We start from the raw sequence: 21,313 nt of genomic DNA, 5'->3' as shown, positions 1-21,313 counted from the left end.
CCTCCTATGTGGCCCCACACATCTCCCCACCTCATTCCCTTAACCACAATTAGATTCCCTGTTTACCCAGTGAAGACTGGCTTGCGTTACTCTTTAAACATAAACACGGTGGTGATCGCTTTGTCTGTGTTTCCCATGTGCAGCCATGCAATCAAGCGCACATGCCCATATGAGGTTTTTCTAAGAATCTGAGGGTGGTAAGCACATGGCAGTTCTGTGGTCTTTCTCTCTTTTGCCCTTTGTAGTGGGGTCATTTCTCATATTTATCTATTCTTTGTGCATACATGGACCCAGGGTCTGGGATTTTTGTGATGCCTTTGTCTGTGGTGTACCTCCTGTTGACATGGGGTGGCAAGTTTCCTGCTGTTGGTGTTTTCCGGCAGCAGTTAACCACATGGGTGCAAGGGGGTTGAGATGTCCTGACATTTTCTTTTTTTCATGGGGTCATTATATGTTCATGGTTTGCAGTCTTTGCTTAGCACTCTACAGTAACTGTTCATTCTGCAGTAGCAGTTAGAGGGGCTTACGTTGGAGTACATTTTGTTTAATGAGAAGAGGTTGATCTCTGAGGGATCCCCTCTACCCTCATTGTAAAGTAGGGAATTGCTTTAATGGCTTAAGAGTCCTTTTTTGCACCTTTTCTTCCTCCTGCATCTTGCTGTTTTTTTGACTGTCCTATTTTTCATGGGCTCTCCAGCCTCACTCCCTCTTTTTTCAGTTTTTCCTCTCCTGCTCATTTAGGTCACTAGTGCTCTCAAAATGCTTGAGTGAAACCAAGTGGTTTTGGAAGGAATTGGTTCCCATGAAAAAATCTTGAGCTTCTTCCACAGCTCACAATGTAATGTTGTGGAAATGTCAAAGTTGCAATTTTTTTCTACTTTGCCATATATGCTTATTAAAAAACATGTTTCGTGTGTATCGGGAGAGAATATGAATTTTGTGGAACATCTAGCCCTGTTGCACCTTCAAAGCATTTCACTTTTAAAACCTTCTGAATAGTAGAGTAAATGTGTCTATATTTGCTGTTATATTTCAGTCGCTGTTGCTTTGACTATGTAGCAATAGTTTATGTCGTGTGTTCCTGGCCTGTGTGAACTGCAGTGCTCATGGAACAAAAGCTTTTCTAAAATTATGACCAAAAGTATCGGCAGCAGGGTGACTTATTTTGCTGACACCTTGTCCTCCTAAGCCATTCAGACAAAAGCAGGTATGTGGTAGTCTGACGGAGTAAAAACATCAGCTTCTGCATTTAAACCCTGACTCTGTTTTTTCTAGGCTGCCTTTTAGTCATGTGAGGACTTAGGATAATCACCTCAAATGTCACTTTCAATAATTGCCACATTGCAAAAAATCTTTGGTGGCATATCTTCAGTGAAATGAAACATGAAACAGATAACTTAGAATCAATATTATGTTGCATGCGTGTGTACATCGTGCGCAATTTTCTTTGAGTAATATGGCATCTCATCTTTTCCTTTGCTTTCTGATTATTGAACGTCATGGTGTCTGAAAAAAGAAGAGTCTATTCGGTCCTCTGTGTTGGGTGCCTGGTATGCTGCGACTATCTTTCTGCATGGTTCAGTGTCTTTTTTGTGACCATGATCAAGCATCTCAAAAGCAGTATGCATGAGACAGCATTACCAACCAGTTAAAGCATATAAATAACTGAGAGCTCTATTGATCCATAGTGTGACTAGGGGGAGCAGAAGTGCTTGCAAACTCCCTGGAAGTCACTCTATATCATGTCCATGGCTTAAGGAAAAGCCCTGACATTATACTTTATTGCTTTGACGGTTATATTGGCATTTTGCTGCCTTTTAGAGGATGACTGAGCTTCTGCCTTTGACTTTTTTCCCTTTTTGCCCGTTAATGAAGTAGCACAAGGAGATGTTAGGAGATGATGTCACCTCTTAATATCTCACTACCCAACCCCCTCCATCCCCGCCTCAGTCAGACTGACAGCAACGCTAGCAGATCTCGCACAGAAGCACATAGAATGAGGGAGGTGAGGAGTGACACTGCTCTCACATATCCATCATAAAAGTAACAGTGCATCAATGATATAGGAGTGTAAGCTTGTTGGTGCTGGTGAGATCTTCCTGCCATCCGGTAATTGGGAAAGGTGGAAATAAAAAGGTCAGTCTGCATGTAGGGGGAAGTGTATAGGTCTAGGGCTTTCTTTTTGTGACTGATTGGAGGTGTGAACAATATGTTATATTTAAATTATTCTAAGTGAGCCATGCTTAATTACTGAGGATATTCAAAATGATCTATCTATCTATCTATCTATCTATCTATCTATCTATCTATCTATCTATCTATCTATCTATCTATCTATCTGTCTGTCTGTCTGTCTGTCTGTCTGTCTGTCTGTCTGTCTGTCTGTCTGTCTGTCTGTCTGTCTGTCTGTCTGTCTGTCTGTCTGTCTGTCTGTCTGTCTGTCTGTCTGTCTGTCTGTCTGTCTGTCTGTCTGTCTGTCTGTCAAGCAGACTGAGAGAAATGATGGAAGGCCATCATATGGAAAATAACTATATGTATCAATGGGATTGGTTGAAAGGGTTCCGGTGGGGATGGGCTAAGCATTGATGGAGACGGAACACATGTTCCAAGAGATAATTGCATTTCTCTCACCTGTTACCCTTTACAGGCCTTCAAGAGCGCCACAATGAGCTCATACTGGTGTGCTGGAAAGGGCGATGTCATTGATAACTGGTGTCGCTGTGACCTGAGTGCCTTCAGCAAAGACGGCCTGCCTAACTGCAGTCCCCTCAGGCAGCCAATGTAAGTGTGAGGTGAAACCAGGACATGTAGGCTTTCATACCAAAGAGAGGTTTTCTTAATTCATGCACTGGTTATAAATTAGTATATGCACACAGACACACACACCCCCACACACCTACCTCTACTGATTCCTAAGAATGTTGTAGACAAAAGCCTGGTCCCTGAAGTTCTAATAACTGTTAGCTGACTTCACACTCTCCCTCTCCTAAAAGAACACATTCATTCAAGGTGCCCTAATAATACTCCTAAGGCTTTTGTGAGTCATTCTCTCAAGAAATGTCTGTCATGAGGACTTCCACAAAAAAAGTAGTGGGTTGAAAAAGCAACCAGAGAGGACAGAGCTATTGCTCAGGCATCTAATTTATGACTGAAACTAGAATTTGAATAGACACCTTTGACTGTGGTTGTGTTTGTTTCATACAAAATATGTTGTTCCTTTTTTTGTATATCCCAGTGTTATTTGCCCATTGTAAATAACAAGCACTTTATTTTTAGTTTACATTTTCATAGTGTACATGCTATTTAGTGGTTTTTAAAAGAATACCAAAGGCAAAAATATGAACAAACTGTAATATATTCAAGTTGTTATGCTAGCCACATTAAATTTGAATATGAAAGAAGAGAGAATGGGCTAACTTCTGAATTTGTGTTCATATGAACTTATAGGCATATTATATTAGTATCTCTTGCTAACAATGGCATGCTAAAATGATAATAAAGAATCTAGTTGCGAATACACTACACTTCAGATCAATATCAAACAAATGTTTAATAGTATTGTGCTCATTATTTAAAAGTTTATTTGTTGAAATTGCACTATTTGTGTGATCTATGTCATTTCAATTACTAATTTCTAAACAGATGCTTACAGTTTTTCTCAGTCATTTTGGTGCATTTCTTGAATCATTCTTGACATTTGTAAACAGTGCATTTCTTAAAACAATTCGTACAAACACCTATGCATGGCATATGTCTGCTTGCAAAAGCAAATTTCTTTCTCAAAATCCTTAGTTCATCTCTCAGAATTAAATATCTTTCAAAGAATGTGTCAGTGCCTCAGAATGACAAGCCCATGTTTCATTGCATATGGATAAGACAGTCAAATTGATTAGTCATGTTGTCAATATAACAACATACTATGAAGGGGTGTTCTGTTGTAAACTATGGCTAAAGTTTTGATGACAAGTACTGTAAATTGTAATTGTTGGAGATCAATGGCAAGAGACTGGACAAGATTCAAATTTACACTTTTACTGTAATTTGTTGACAGACCATGTCATTATGATACATAAAGGAAAAGGAAAAAACAATTCAACAGAGGCCCATATAATGCATTTTGATCAACATGCCATAAGCAATTGAAATGTACTGAGAATTGTACATTATCACTTGCATGATGTACAAAAGCATTAGCAACTTGCTCAAATAAATGAGAAACTGATTTGTTGATGTGCACAAGTGATACAATGATATGAAGATTGAACAAATACTTTTGAGAATTTCAGTTCTGTTTTGAGAATTGCACCAAAGCGAGTAAAAAAAACTGCAAATAAACACAATAGGGCATTAATCAAATTAGAATACCAACCGTAACAGCCAGAGTGACTGTAATTTAAATGCTGACTGTTTTGCTTCCTGTGTTATTTTAGAATGCGTCTAGCCCCTAACTTGGAGCCCTCAAGCACAACAGTGGCCCTGGAATGGATGGATGTGGAGCCACTTATTGGCTGCAAAGTTTCTGACTACATCATTCAACATAAACGTGTGGAGGATCCTTCAGAAGCAGAAATCTACACAGGTAGAAAAGATTAATTTTAAAGCTAGTTTCTTAACTATATTTTATAAACTTTGTTTTATTTTTGGTTATGTTTTTTCACATTTGACTTACACAAGGTTTGTATGTCAATAGTGATCTTGTGAGCAATTATCCCTGAAATATAGATAATGATGATTCTGCTCATGTTGCTCCTAAGTTTAAAACTTCTTCTAAGCATGAAGCTAGACTATAACTTTGTGTTATAAAAAGAAGGTGGAGGAATTGGCATTGTATACAAACCACATATAAAACATTTGCTTGAGGACATGGTATGACGTAAAGGAGGTTGTCCAAATACTGTGAGTGGTGCTGGCAATTGTATTTGCAGGTCAAGGGAATGGTCATTGTTGTGATCAGGGCCGGTATGAGTCATAGGAACAAGCCAGATCCAATCAAGAAACTAGGTGGTGTGGGAAAAAAAGTGGCCTCGGACATTGAGAAGTATAGACAAGCCATCCATCACAGCCGGAAGTGATGCTGATGAAGCGTGGGCACCAGTGAGCAAAGAGAGGCCCCAGACAGCTAGGCACACACATGCTGGCAGAGGTGAGGCATGAAGGGGCAGATGGCGAGGGTGACTCACTTTTCTATTTGCCAGTCACTACTCTTGTTGTAAATGGTGTTGCAACAGAGCCAAAGTTCAACTTTAGAGTAGTCGTTTTCAACTTTTAATGTCACTGTTGCAATTTATTGTTTGCGATTCTCTAATTTATTTACCATTAATAACTTTTATTTATGTAAACTGAAAATTAAACTTTTAGTAAAGCATGGCTGCCTAGGGCTAGGGCAAGGATTATCTAAAGTGGCAGTATTGTGTAAAATCAACTTTTTTGATATTTATATCATGTTATAATGTTATCCTGTCATCAAAAACATACCTGGAGTGTTGCTTTGATTTTGTTATGTATGTTTTAGAAATCCTTTAATCTCTCTTGGTAGCTATTCTGGATGCAGAGAATTAGTGGTTTAACCAAACAATGCCTATTTGACAAAGCTCCTCCCCCAAGCTGCAGTCTCCTTGCCAAGCTTCCACATTACAGAAAACACCTCCCCTACAAATCCCCCACTCAGCTCCTTTAGACAAGCAGCAGCAATTAGCAAACCTGTGGTGGAACTGCACATTTGCAGAGCTCATCCTACTACTACTTCTCAGTGAAACTGGTTAAAAAAAAAACTATGTTAAATGCTTGATAGAAGAATGTTGTTATAATGACGTACTGAAGGTGGAGTGTCGGAAAGAGCAGAGGCTTCTTAAAGAGACAGAGGCCCAATTTCAAGGCATTACATTGAAAAGTCAAATTTCTTTTAAGTTAACAACTGAAGGAAAGAGTTACTCTTGTGCTTTAAAATAGAACTATGTGCCTGGAATATACATAATGGAAAGGTTTTCTACATTTTTATGTAGAAATAAAAATAAACATTGTTTTCTGCAACATGTGATTCAGTAAGATTGTAAGGCCAGATTTATTTTAAAAATAAAATAAAATTAAGAGGGAAAAAATTGGCACTGGAATTCAAATTTTGGGGATAAATAGCTTTTTTAAGGGCGTCTTAGCCATTTTATGGATAGCAAGTGTTTTTCTTCTTCTTTTTCATAATTTTCAAGGTGGTTGGATGATTTGAACTAAGGCCTGTGTAATCATGGCTTCCTTTCCAGACTTTTAAGGTGGTTACACGTCAAAGATTTGTTGAACAGAATGACTTTGAACCATGTTTGATAATCACATGGTAAAATCACAAACCGTAGAGCTTAAGCTTGTAAAGGTATTTGGCAGTGTAGGGCAATGTGAAGGGATACACCTATTTTAGGTGTCCAAGCCTAAAATAAGGTAATATTATAAAAAAAATTAGACACGAAGTTTCTCGTTTGTTGTTTTTTTGTTGTGATTTTAAAAGCAAAAGAGAGTCAATGTTATAGTTTTCTGGAGGGAGTTCCAGAATTGGGAAGGAGAGTGAGAAAAGGTTCCATTCCCTATGGTGCTGAGGAGGACAGAGGTAACAGTTAGGTAGATAGAAGAGGAAGAATGGAGAAACACAATCAGATTACCAAAAACTAATATTTTTAAATATTGACATAAAAAAAAATTTAATATATGAAAACGATAGTCAGTTGGTGCTCATGTTTGAAGAACCTGTGGCTAAATTGGCACCCAGTGAAGAATGAAAACCTTGCTTCAGACTGAGGCATGTAAGCGAAATGAGATAGTCAGACACTCCACTCAACCATGCTGAGTATGAGTCACTCGCTGAGCACACACATACAGCCATGTGCACACTCATACAGATGGCAAAGAGTGAGGATGTTCATACACTTGGATATTGCCCTCCCTGTGTCTCCAAAGCTATGTTTCTATAGAACAGCAGAGGAGACTGACTCCTTTGATCATAAAGGTACTTCATATAATGATGGTAATAAACTCGTTTTCTCATGAAATTTCAAGGGTCCCATGATTTTGGCCTTATTCAGACAAAGTGTTGGAAATTTATCCTGCTGTATAGGGGTTTAGTAGGAAAATCATTCAAAACTCATAATGTGAGGTCCGTATTCAACTAAAATGTGTATTTTATTTTTACGTTCGTGCATACTTACATGTAAGACAAAAATCCATTTTAGGTGGATGTCAGAAATAAGACCAGTTAACTGTAGGCCATAACTTTTTTTTTCTTTTGAGTTTGTAGATAATTTGATTACATTGAAAATTTAACTCTGCTGAATGAATAGGTGGGAATAGTTCTCATTACTGCAGTCATGACTTAAAATAAAAAATGTCCTGCTTATGAACTATTTTTCACACCACCTAAGTCATTGTTAAAAAGAAGGCTCTCATTATGCAATGTGCCAACATTTTGCCTGAGATTTGACATTCATTGCAGCTTCCTGCATGAATGGATGCAATTACAGTCTTAGAAACTCTATGCACTGAACATAATTTTCTTTAACTGTATTGCTCATTGGTTTTGCTCATTTGAGTTTCCTCTTTCATTATCAAATGAAAAGATACCACTCTTGGTAGCTTATGATAAACTCTATTTAGCTGAAATGGAACATTAAAAAATCCTGCCTTTTAAGGAGGCTTCACATCCAGTTATTCCCAGACGTCATTGTAGTGGGTTGCATCAGAATCAGACATATTACTCTTTGGCCTTCTGTCGAACATTCTCAAAAATTCTGTATAAAACTTGGAGATGGACCGAGAACACCACATGCTAGTTGACATTTTTATAATGTTAACATTATAGCTGCCTTGTGATGGACTGGCAACAGGGTGTACCATGACTCTTTCTCATTAAACTCTGGAGAATTGCATTATTCTCCAGAGTTTGATGATCCTGATAGACCTACATGGGTACAGAAGATGGATGGACATACAGATGGACAGATGAATATAGGGATGGGAGCAGACCTTTCATTCAATATTACAGACACTAACTTAATGATCCATTTCAATGCCAAATTGTTCACATTTAGATTCAGTTATTTACAATATGCCTTGTCAAAAGGGGCATGAATGTAAAGAAAACTGTTCTAGAAGTTCAGTAAGAAAACTTTTCAAAATTCTTTGCAGTTTTTGACAATAGGACAAAGTACAGATGCACACTTAAATATTGTGAAAAGGAAAATTGTGGATAGAAGTATCTGTGATGGAAAAGCGAAATTAATCTTTGAGGTTTTTGGAAACATAGATAAGAAATCCCCGGCTTTAATAGCATGTTGCATTACTATTATATGAACTACAAACCAAACAGCCAGTAGTAAAACTCTCTTGTGTACAGACCTCTGTACTTAGAGGAAAAAGCAATGTTATGGTAGCTTAAAGCAGTGGTCTCCCCAACCTGTTTATTACCGCGGACCGGTCAAGACTTGGCAATTTTGCTGCTGCCCAGGTGGGGGAGGGGAAGGAACCGTCAGATAATTTTTTTTTAGATCGCTTTATTCAACAGACTCGTGGTCCACAAAGAGATGATACACAGAGATGACATATAAAAATAAAATCTTATAAAACACTTGTATAGCAATGTTTCCACAGAGCCGACTGGTATCTTAGCGCACTGAGAGAGGGATGTGAAAACATTACAGTAAGACTGTTCAATGAGCTGCACAAACTACTAAATATCAAATTTCTCACGAGTGCCTGGAATGTTCTGACATGTGCATTACAAAACATCTCACTTGCGCTGCTGAACATGGGTTTTTAAAGCAGACTTCTCAGCAAGTCACTATAGGCAACCTTAAGCTTCTGCATGCTAGCTTTTTTAAATTCACACCACAAAGGAGCTGTATACAAAGATATACAGTAAGCTTTAAACAGACTTATTTTTACCTCATCTGTGCACATATGAAATTTCCTCCCCAGAATGTTTGCCTGGGTGTACAACATGCGACACTGCCGATAAATGTCATCATCATCACAGACCAGCTCTGTGATGTAATGACCCAGATATTTAGTTTTGGAACAAACATTTCCAAAACTGACAGAAAAAAATCAGGGAAACAAAGTTGTTTGTCTGCTTTAGTCCTACATACTAGCACAACAGTTTTATTAGCATTATACTGCACATCAAATCTCAACCCATAATCAGAGCAGATATTCAGTAACTGCTGAAAACCAGCACTGGGTGAGAGGACAGCCAGGTCATCTGCATACATAAAGTGATTGATAAAGTGAGTATCACCAATCATACATCCAGTTTTGCAGAGGTTCATTTCTTTTGACAGGTCGTCCATGTATAAGTTAAACAAGGCAGGTGAAAGAAGCCTGCCTGACGCACACCATTATGCCTCTGCATGTTGGTGGTCCCGCTTTTTTCCCCTTTATGACAATCTTACAATGTCCTGCAGTTGTAAGATTGCAGGACGGATGAGAGATGAGAGTAAGATGAGAGAAGTGTTGCTTATGCACAGGGTGCTTGGTCTCTAAGTGGCAAAGCAGTTTGAAGGCTTCATTGCCTCGTTAAAGAGCCGGTCACCATATCATGCAGAGCGGGTTTGGAATGTGGGAATCACCTACCGGGATAAATTCATTCTCCTGTCTCTTCTCTGGGCCTTTTCCCCTTCACAAAGAAGCTTTCCAAAGACATTTGATCTGTTTCTTATTCATTTGGCTGCTTGTGAGCTCAATGTTGGCGAGCAAGATGTAACCGAGAGAATCCGGTTAAAGGATTTTCAAAATAAAAGATCTTCCAGACTCAAATAATACATAAAACGGAAATATTTAATTATTTCTTGTGCGGCCCGGTACCACTTGGTCCACAGACCAAATGGTACCGGTCCACGGTCCGGGTGTTGGGGACCACAGGCTTAAAGCCTTGCTTCTCTGCCAGTCTTTTGGTAAGCAATAGTGATTTTTAATTAAATTTTGACAGTCATAGGTAATTTGTATGAGTAATGGATATATGTGCTCCCTTTTTGGTGGATTAAGCATAAGTCCTGAATCATCTCAATTGGATTCAATGTGTATGCTAAGAGTACTGGTTGAATGCAGTTGTGGAAGTAGGAATTAACCATGGTCTTGCACAAAGTTGTAAAGATTCAATCTGTCAGTTGGTATTGCTAATATACATTCACAGGCCACTTAATTTTGAACACCATAATTTTGTATGTAATCTCAAATTATTTTGACCATTCTCCTCTTCCTTCTGACATGAAGAAAGCCTTACTGTCTACACAACTGCTGATCTCTGGATGTTCTATTGTTTCATACTAATCTCTGGAAAACCAAGAGAAGTTTGTGCAAAAAAATCCCAAAAGATCCAAAGTTCCAAAATTATTCAAAGTTAATCCTTAAATCCATTCCTCCACCCCCAACATTAATGTAACATATGACAGATCTGTATGTTTATTTATGAATTATTATATTTCTATTTCTTAATGGGATTTTTTTCATGTATCAGTTTACATGAAAATTGTAATGCAAAATAGATGCTATTGTTTTATTTATCCTTTCAATTGAGCCAACAGGCCAAGAAAAAATCCACAGTTTTCTATATTCTACATTGTTTGTTTATGTACTGTTGTCAGGGCTTTCCAAATACGAGAAGTCTTTATGTACCATAAATTTAAGTAATGATGGATTCCATTTGTGATGGATATGCAGAAAATGAGTGACTTCACTGGGCTCTACACAGACCTCTAGATGGCACAACAAGGCAGAGCCAGGATTTATTGGAAAACCATTTAGATAGAGAGCACTGGTGTGTTATTGTGAGGCTCAGCATTTCTCTAAAGCAAACCAGCTGTGAAATGTGAAGGTACATTCACAGTAGGCACATAATTTGGAGTCAAAACCTCACAGATTTTAAAAATGTTAAGCTGTGTCAATGGCGCTGTGATAACGTGAAAGATTAATTTTAATCTGGGTATGTAGTAATGTAAGTAATAATCCTTTGTATTTGTATTTATTACTGACTGTGAAAAGGTATTAATCTTACTACAGTCCAGTTTTAGCCATCTCAGAGACTACAGACATCATCATTTGTATTTCATAAAATAATACAACAGAGTTTTGATAAAGAGAGAGTAGGGAGTATTTTTAAACATCCTTCAGGTCTGTTTTGTGTCTGTCTGTCTTGTCTGTTTTGCAAGTGGTTCCTTGTAAAAGGCAAACTGCCAAAAAAACACCACGGTACTTCTGGATACCATCATTACCAGCTTTCAGTTACTGTGTCATTGATTTGTCAGATCATAGGTGAAATCTTCTTATAAGCGTTCATCATAAGGCTGTGCTCATCAAAACCTATTCACCACTAAACAAAAACCTACTCACCAATACTTGTAAGGGCAGGCTTTTTAGTGAGATTTATTTAGTCACAAATTAATTACGAACACTGTGTAAAAACGGAAACAGCAACTGCATTGTGAGAAGATTGGAGTCATATTAGGACAGTATAGCCAGGAAGAGACGAGGAAAGAGAGAGCACAAAGCAAAAGAGAGATAGGGGGAACCAGACAGCAGCAGCATGGAGGACTCCAAAGCAATGATGTCACCTCATGCTGGTACTATTGGACTCAGAAACAGATTAGCCATTTGATCTTTGCCCTTAATTTAGTTCCAGTTTGCTTCTTCCAGCTCATGCCGCAAGCTTATTGAGACACACGACATGTGGATCTTGTTCTGCTTTTCCTCTCCTGTCATATGCCTAATACCTCTACATAACTCTGCTCTTTCCACATGTCTTTTGTGATCACAATCAACGGTATCCCCCCCTCCTCCCTTGTTTATGTAACAGCTCCATCATTGCCCGAGACCAAGAATACACCCCAATGCGTCGATAAGCTCTTATTCAAAGAGATTGAATTATATGGAGATAAACGGTGTCCTTGAGTATGGGTGCAGATAACAGATTGGAGTGACACAGCTGACTCTCTTTGTTTTGTTAATTAAAGATGACCTCATCGCTAAAAATGGACGCTGTGCACCTCCTCGTCACGAGCTTCGCCATCAGCAGATTGCAGATTGCAGGCAGGGGGCCAAAGGCTTTCTGCAGTCCTTATTCCTTTTTGCTTCCTTTCCCATTTCGCCTCTTTGCACGCACATTGTTAGTCTCTGCCTTCGCCACAGGTCTAGACTTCCCTGATTTATTTATTTTTTCTCCTCTCAATTTTTCAATAATTATGATAATCCCTCAGTGTTGCCAAAAGCTCACTAATGAATGTGTGCTGGAATTATAAAATTATTACTGAAGCAAGATAAGAATATTGCCTCTTTTCATTTGTCTTTTTTTTATTACGGGGTATTTTGTTCCTATCAGTTATAGTGAAATTGTATCTGGCACAAATTATGAGTCAGTCAAATTTGATGCTGGGATAAAATCAATTTTCAATGCATTTAAGCATTAAATCGGTATTGATTAGTCTCATTCTGTCCAGAATCAGAGCATACCAGGCTTTTAAAGTGGGAGAAACAAATACATACCCATAATAAAATGGCTTGCATTATTATAAAGACAGGATCCATAATCCAGCTGGGTTTACTGAGGGCTGTTTGTATAATTCAATGGACACATTTTGGTGTTTGTACAAGATCTTTACCCCGACTGTTCAAAACAGACAAGGAAACAAAATGTGCAAAAAGTTTTTAAATTCATTCTATTACGATTCAGAAAGAAAACCAAATTTATCTTTAGTCAGTCTAGTTATAGGCTCACTATCAGGGACCATATGATCAGGAATTATGGCTCAAAATTGATCCAGTGAGGTATTTTTCATGCTAGTTCTATTCAGCAAAATGTTATTTAATATTCCAGGAATTCCTCAAAAAATGTGTTATTGAATTCATGCCAATCTAGCTTACTAATCTTTTTCATTTTATTAAATTCAGTTGAGTTTATATGCATAGCGCCAGTTCATGTCATCTCAAGGCACTTTACAAAAAGTAATTTCAATTCAGTTACATAAACATCCTAGTTACCAAACAGTTTCAGTTTTAGTATTCAAATTGGTTAAAAACATTTTTCTTTCTAATGAAACCCAGCAGATTTCATAGTCATTGACTTGCAGCATTTGCATCTCATGGAGCAACAGTGGACAATCACGTGCATTGTGTTGTTTACTTTGCGGCAATCCCTCATACTGAGCATGCATGTATTGTAGCTACAGCAGACAGGAAAAACTTGACTTATTATTGTGTGTGCATGAACTTTTGTAAGTGTGATTCTTTACTATTGTGTGACTGTGTTTATCTTCTACCATACGGTATGTATTGTGCTGATGTTTCTGTTATTCTTTGGATGTGTTCATGCAAATTGATGATTAGGTTAGCTTCTAATTCAAACTTTTCCTTTTATGTTTCCTCTTTCATGGCTGCAAGGTATACAACTAAAATGGGCTAATGTCTGATGTAGACGTACTTGCTTCTGGGCACACATGCTCTTAAACATAGACACAAAATACTGTAGGTACTGATATTGTTCTATTGTTGTGCAATTTTCTTTTCCAATTATAAAAATGTTTCAAATGTCTTAAAATTGTTAAACATCAAAAGATTTTACCTTGAAATCATTGCTGTGCTGACTCTATTATAATACAAAATATAATACAAATAATAATCCTTAACCAAAATCACAAAAACACATTCTTTCTAATCCAGCTCCCATCTCACATTACTCCAGTCTTGCTTTCTCTTTTCTTCTTTGGTTGCCAGTAAATTTTAGAATTCATTTTACGATCTTAGTTTTTACTTTTAGGGTCCTACAATGTCAAGCTTCCCAGTATATTGCTTACTTTTCTGAAACTCTATTCTTCTTCCTGTGGACCAAGGTCAACTGGTCAGAATTTGTAGGTAGTCCCACACACTCGGTTTAAAACCTATGGGGATTGGGCGTTTTAGGCTGTTGCTCTAAGACTGTAGAGCTCCCTTGTGCTTTCTTTCTGTTGCACTGTCTCCACTCTTAAAAAGCAGCTGAAGACGTTAACTGAAAAGCTCTTAACTAATTAACTTGGTGCTATAGTTAGCTTCGTGCTTTTGCAGTAGTCTCCAGTCCGCTGGACATTCAGCATTCTAACCAAACCAGACTTCACTTCAATCGAATTGAGACCTAGGTTTTAAGTCAGACAAGAGTTTGCTTTCTTTGTCTTCATTTGCTAATGTATTGGAGCCTTTAATTTCAGTTATGTTTCTTTTTTTACATCAAAAATCAAGAAAATCAAGCAAAACCAGGTTAAACCAATTAACGAAGGCAATATATCCAAAGCTGAATGTCTTATATACATTTTTTAATTGATTAAAATATTAGATGCTCACATCTATGGCCCTAAAACCAGAAAATGAAATTTTTGTTAAGAGTGTATTCAGGCAAAATTTGAGGCTCAGTAAAAAAAAAAATGTTTAGTGCAGTAAAACTAGACCACACATGATTCACATCAAAATGGTGGACACAGGGGTTCATTAGTCTTTGACAAACCACGACACCTGACCCAATGTCTTGCTGTGCGGAAAGGGCAGGGGCTACTGAGCTAAGCACGGTGTCATTTTCAGGTTGTTACACTCAAAGAGTCTTGGCGTTTTGGTGGGAACTGGGAATTACCCAGTACATCAAATGGCATGTAGGAAAAATGTAGTATGTAGCTGATATATGTTATGAATTTTACAATAATTCTGGCTGATAAATTTAGTTTGTTTTGTCAGTTTCATGACAGTCAAATATGTTTTATGAAACAAACATGTTTCAACACTGAATTATCATTTTATTTTTAATATTGACTCTGTACTGGTTGACTGTGATGCTGCAATAAATACCAGTATGTCTTGCAGTATCATTTCAGTGTAAGTCATACTGCTTTTCACATTTGTACATCAACCAGAAACTTATTGATATTTACAAAATTTTGAATCAATCCACTGGAGTTCTGGATTTTCTTTCAGTGTTGGCATTCTTTCAACAGTGACTTTTTCCTAAAAAATAAAAAAAAAACATTCTTAAATATTCTTTCCATTCCACTTTCTAGTTATGCACAATTATTATTATCTGGAAATAGTATGAGTAATAATAATAATTGATAAACAACAATAACTTTATTTGAAAGCTTTTTCAAATAAAGCCCTGAACAATTACAAGGAGAAATTTTAGAAAACTATGAGGCAGGGCCATAATGGTGTTTTAAACCTTTCTAGTTAAATTATCCAAGAGGGTACAACATGGTCTCAGCCATAGTATTCATTAAATCATTCCTAAAGTTTGTTGTTTGAGCCCACTTGTATAAACCATGGCTAATAAATTGTTGTTTTTATAAAGTGAACATTCATTTTTAGCAAAGTAACAATGTGTTTGTTGGAAACATTGATTATGTAATGAGCACGGGTTCCAATAAAATAACACATGATTTCCAGTTTGCTGGGAAAATCCTACATTTAGAGGGAACAAATCAGCTGCCAGGTTTGGAATTTTATTCCCACAAGAGCCACTGCAATAATGAACCATTTAGATTTGTTTTCTTATCTCTTCAACACAGTAGATACTGGAAAAAACCCCAGCTCACTATCAAATGCAGATGGGGTTACTAGTGTTATTGACTAAAACACACAATCAAACTTCTATTTTTAAAGGTGATACCTGAAGCCTGATTGGACAGAAATACTTTCTTTGCTTTTAAACTCTTCCACAATTGCTTTATACATCAGACCTGCTTGCTACGTCATTCTTTTCTTCTATTTCATTATACTAATGGACCATCTATGCATTTCTTTCTTGCGTTTTGTAGAGAGACATATAGGGAAGGATACCACTCTAATGTCTTACTGTCCAGAAGCCGCCTCTTTTATTTTTCTTGTATCTTGAGGTGCATTTAAGAAATTGAAATATAATTTGTGATGATGAACACTGCTGAGAACAAGACATCATAAAGCAAATATTGATTTAAAGATACACATTACGCAATTTCTTTCTTGCTACTCCATTTTACACAGGGACTGACAAAAATCCCTAACTAGAAATGTGGAGCTGCCTCCATTAAATATGTTCTAACATAACTTGCTATTTTGAGGACTACAGTGAAATGAAATTTTGTTTTTCTGTTTTTATTATATGGATGTAAAGGAAAAAAGTTTTGTATTACTAGTATATTTCCAGTCTTATGCTTCACAATGTGTTGGTCCACTGTTTCTTCTTCCCGACTGCCAACACACATGTCAGTGACAGACTCTCCCTGAATATATGTCAGAGATTCCTGAGCCCTTGGAAGAACATTGTCATGGCTGTTCTTGCTTCATAATTAGCGCCAAAAACCTGTGAATGCCGGAGTAGTTTCTGAGGAGGAGGTTCCAAACGTACCCAAAATAAATAGCACTTGCAGAGAGTTTTCTGGTTTCAAAAAGAGCATTTTCTTCACTTATAAAAATAAATTACTTCATACAAAAAAAATCATAAATAAATGTTAATTTTGTGGTTTAAAAACTCCTCACTCATTCACTGCAAACAATAAGCTCAACCACAGCAGCTGCTTTTGCTTGCTAATCGCAGCAGGAGGCTGACCTAACAAGGAGGAGGCCCAAAGCAAAAAATAAATAAACAAATAAATATCTACCATTAGCAGCACTTTGGATTGATAACATTAGTGATTTAGCAAATAATAAATATAGAACTTGTAATTCTAATAGTTTAACATTAGATTTATATAAAACTATGAATCTAATAGTTTAGATTAATCTAATTATTATTTTAATATATATTTTTATGTTAAAAATATGCTTTTTAACATATTTTTAAAATATCCTTATAAAAATATCCTTCATATATATATATATATATATATATATATATATATATATATATATATATATATATATATATATATATATATATACACAGTGTATATATATCATATAAAAATGCAATATTAAAAACATTTGTCCTCACTGTTGGACATTGAATCTGACTAACATTTTAATGTTTCAGGTTAGTATAACCAAATTAGTTCAATGTAATTAAATGTCAGAATGAAAAAAATATGTTAATGTTGTTAAAAATGGATGTTAACAAAATCATTTTTTACTTTTTTCCCCTAATTTTTTGAGAATATTCTCATTCACAAGTGTACAAATACCAATATTGCTCTGCTTTTAAATTTAATAAAGTCAAAATAATATTGTTTTTTTTTATTTTTATGTTGCAGCTTTTTGATCTTTTGATAGGTTAACTCACAACATTTGAGTTAAATAGACACATCTTTGGATGTATTCTAAGGAAACATATCGAACACACTGCTTCCTTGTGTGACTTGATGGAAAAATCAAAGGAATCAGGAAGAATATTTTGGAGAATTGTGATCCACAAGTCTGGTTCATCCTTGTGTACCACTTGCAGATGCCGAAAGTTCATTTGTGCAAACAATTCTATGTGAACAAAAGCAGGAAACCTTAATGAGATACTGGCTAAACATGTTTTAAGAGTGTCCTTATATGGTACTCGAGGTTTGTAAACTAAAACTAACTATGTTCTGGCATTGAGGGAATATGCCACTCAGGGAGCAGGAAGCCATTATCAAAATAACATAACATTTCAGATTGCAGTTTGCAACAAACTCAAACTGGCCATAACAACCTTTCGCAAATTTAGAGGAGAAAGGGGGAAGCTTTCAAGCCTGAGAATACCGTCCCAACTATAAAGTATGAGAGTGGCGCCATCATATTGTGCGGGTATTTGGCTTTAGGAAGAACTGTGTAAATTCTTTACAGTTTAGAAGACATCAGCAGGAGACAACTTTAGGGGCAAATTTGGAAATACATGCTATCGCTTGGGCACAAATGGGTCTTCAGGAGGGACAATGACTGTAAGTGTACCTCAGAGCTACTGTTGTTAAAGTCTCTTGCGGTAATAGCAAATGCACTGGTGTGACTTTGACCAGATCTTCACCAGTCATCCTCTCTTTCCTCTTAATCTTGTATCTACAAAATTAAAATAATTTTGTCAACCCTATCTGATCTAAAACAGGAAAAGTCCAATCTGTTTCAATGTCAGACAGTGAGAAAACTGCTATAGGTCTATTTTATGCAGATTTGTAAATATTCTTCAACTGACTGTACTTAAACCTATCATAATATAGTATTTTTTTTTTTAGTTCACTTTATTACTTTTGTTTATTGCGTCATATTTTAATAATTATTCTAGTGGTTTACTTTGCTTCAAAATCGTGTTGTGTGTTTGTGAGACATGATTTTTGTCAGAATTTGTAATTGTCTGTGGCCACTATTAAATCTTAATTGTCTTCCATTGTCAGAAATTGAATTCATTATTAAGTACTTAATAAATGCCCACTAAGGTAATGGTCTCTAAAATATTATGTGCTTAACTATGTGATGAAAACATTGTACTGCTTTGCACCGTGGTGAATGTAAATTGTATTGGGTTATCATCCTGTACTCTTTAAATTGGTTTAAGGTGTTGTACATGAGAGCATTATGAAGTACACTTCCTTTTACAAAGCTACATTGATATACAGTTCAGACCAAAAGTTTGGACACACCTTCTCATTGAATTCAATGAGAAAGTGTGTCCAAACTTTTGGTCTGTATTGAGTACAGACCAAAAGTTTGGACACACAGTTGTGTCCAAACCTTTGGTCTGTACTGTATATCCTGGCAGGCTACTCTGTCAGGTTAGACCAAGCAACTGTCCCTTTACATGACTTTTAAAAAAATGGTCAGTTATGTGTAACTCGGTATATCTAGTACTTTTCACAGTTTTTTATTGTTGTCATACCATTCATTGTACCTGAATATTTGATTTTTTTTTTTTGCTTGTTCTTATGCTATGGTGGCTTACTCCTCCCACATATCTGCACAAAGTTTACTATGTATGCTTGCAAGAGAGAGAGGCAGAAAGGCGGTGTTGTGTGGACGCAGTGCGGGGAGTGGAGGACTGAGTGCTGACAGTTTAACAGAGGAGACCATCGCAGGTTTGGCAGCCCACAGGAAATATAAAGCTTGTGATTTGTTCGTTAATAAAAAGCTTATGTTTTGTTTGTTTAAAAACAGTGCTATTGCCTTTACTAAAAGAAGGTTGAGTCAGGAAAGAAGGCGTAGTAAAACAAAGGCTATTTTGACTGCAAACTGTCAATGCTGTAGGCCATTACTTATATGATGAGTTAGAGTATTTATACAAAAACATAAACACAACACTTTTTTTTGCTCCCACTTTGTCATGAGCTCAACTGAAACAAACAAACCGTTTTCTAGACACAGTATTTCTCTCAAAAATCTGCTAGCAAACACTTTTACTGAGATAATCCATTCCACCTCACAAGTAAAGCATATCAAGATGCTACCTTGTGTACCTCAGGCAGATCAAAATAAAAGGCCACTCTTAAATGTGCAGTTTAGTCACACAGTTTGAGTTTAGTTCATGACTAAATGGAAGAAACAAGTGTTGTGTTTACATTTATGTTCAGTCTATTTTCAGGAAGACTGATCAAGCACCTGCTGCTAGATTTGTACATAATCTGAACAGAACTGAGCTAATGACTTCAGTGAAGCAAAAGGACCTCACAGAGTTTTTTTTCTCTTGTGCTACTTTCACTCAAATTTCCTCTTTGAGGGAAGAAAACACCCATGAACCCAATAACCTATAGAGTTAACGCATATACTTACTAAAACACACATATTCAGACACACACACATAAGTTAACGATTGTGGCAAAGACACACAGCCCGGATTTAGTAGTCAAACTGAAATGATATGTTTGTGATAACAATTTTCCTGGGTGAGCCTGTAACTTTGCAGAAAATCCCACACACACTTTAGTGTGAACACGGAACTGAAAACAACATACCTTTATGTGTGAAATGTTTCATACATTAGGATATCTCATTATATGTGCAGATTATTAAAAATAGATGTTCACATTTTGATCTCTAACTTTTTTGTTTCTCTGTACAGGCAACACACCAAAAAATAACATTGCTTTGAAAATGTATGCCAATATAATAACTTCAATCCATCTGGTCTGGGAAAAGTTTGTCCTGTTTTTTTTACACCCAGCTTCCAGCTATTTGAGAAATGTCATGTTCATATTTCATTTAGTATGCTGAGTAATCATGTTCTAAACATATGAACCTGATGTTGTTTGACGATTTTTAGTTTTAGCCAATGGTTTGGGGAGATAAGAAATGTTAACTGTTGTTTTTTAATTTATAGTATTTATTTATATTAGTTGAAACTTTCAGTATGGTATAATAATGATGTTAAATGTCTATATATCCAAATGTGTTAGAAAAACACACAGACTGTCATGGGGTGCTGCAATGTTATGTTTTTTTACCCCCCCTGCCACCTAATGTATTCCATGCTGGGCTGGGAGGAAGAATCTCCCCTCCTATGCCCACCACACCCCTGCTTTCTCGTGTTTAGTTATGCGCTGAAGTTCTTGAAAAGGGTATTCCTTGTTTTTGTAGCAAATTTAGGCCAGTCTAGGTCAGGAACTGTTGATTTTTCTGGGCCAACACAGCCGTTTGAGAAATCTTATATGACATTGGTCTTTAAAATAAACATGACTTGACTCTGTTTGTGACTACAGCGTAGTAACAAAGCCTGAGTTTGTTTGAATCAGAGCGGTTTCCTCTGTACACTGTCTGTCAGTCCAACTCGTCACATTCCTGTGATTTGCTATTATTTGTTCTTTATTCTGCTTATTTTAGCTTCAGCTGGCATTTGTCATGAGGTTTTTATCGCAATGTAAGCTGCAGAACACAAAATAGCTTTTACCGTAATAGAATTTCAAGAGGCTTAATTTTTGCCAGCTGTGAGCTGTTTTGGCTTTGGTATCTACAGAAATGTTGACGGACCACAGGCCTGCCCTTGTGGAACCCCTTTAGCGGGTAAAACTTTAAATGCTGTACTTCTGGGTGGGTTGAAAACATTATTCTAGAGTTAATGAATAGAACTTTGATTATCATTAGCAAATTCCTATACTCACGTGCTTATAAGCAACCAGCTTGGGTGCAGTCAAATTTTAAAGTCCTCAGTGGAAGTGAGCAAACAACCACAAATGCAGCCTTACGTGTTGGCCAGTATGTGTGCCAGTGACTTGTAAAAAAACACTTACAGTTCAGCAGTGGAATTGTTTTTGCATGTGTGAGCACATTCAATTCATCATCCTGGTTTGCTCTACATTCAAGCTACCCCTCTCATTTCTCATGGCTTGTGATCATAAATAAGAACAGTTATGTTCATCTAATCAATGCTGGCTGAAACACAGGATTTTTTTAGGTGATTATTAAATAAATC

The 21,313-nt window shown here is 36.6% G+C and overlaps 1 protein-coding gene across 1 annotated transcript in view; it reads left to right on the top strand.

Moving 5' to 3' along the window:
- The window catches only part of astn2 (astrotactin 2), a 262,503-nt gene that overhangs the window by 218,003 nt on the left and 23,187 nt on the right, over positions 1–21,313 (top strand). Inside the window, exons 18-19 of the mRNA XM_032569481.1 lie at positions 2,648–2,781; positions 4,431–4,579. Of these exons, the coding sequence (XP_032425372.1) occupies positions 2,648–2,781; positions 4,431–4,579 (283 nt within the window). The remainder of the gene's footprint in view (positions 1–2,647; positions 2,782–4,430; positions 4,580–21,313) is intronic.

The sequence above is a fragment of the Xiphophorus hellerii genome, chromosome 8, assembly GCF_003331165.1.
Source record: "Xiphophorus hellerii strain 12219 chromosome 8, Xiphophorus_hellerii-4.1, whole genome shotgun sequence".
Lineage (NCBI taxonomy): Eukaryota > Metazoa > Chordata > Actinopteri > Cyprinodontiformes > Poeciliidae > Xiphophorus > Xiphophorus hellerii.
Note: the sequence above shows the minus strand (reverse complement) of the source record. Positions and strands in the feature narration are given on the sequence as shown.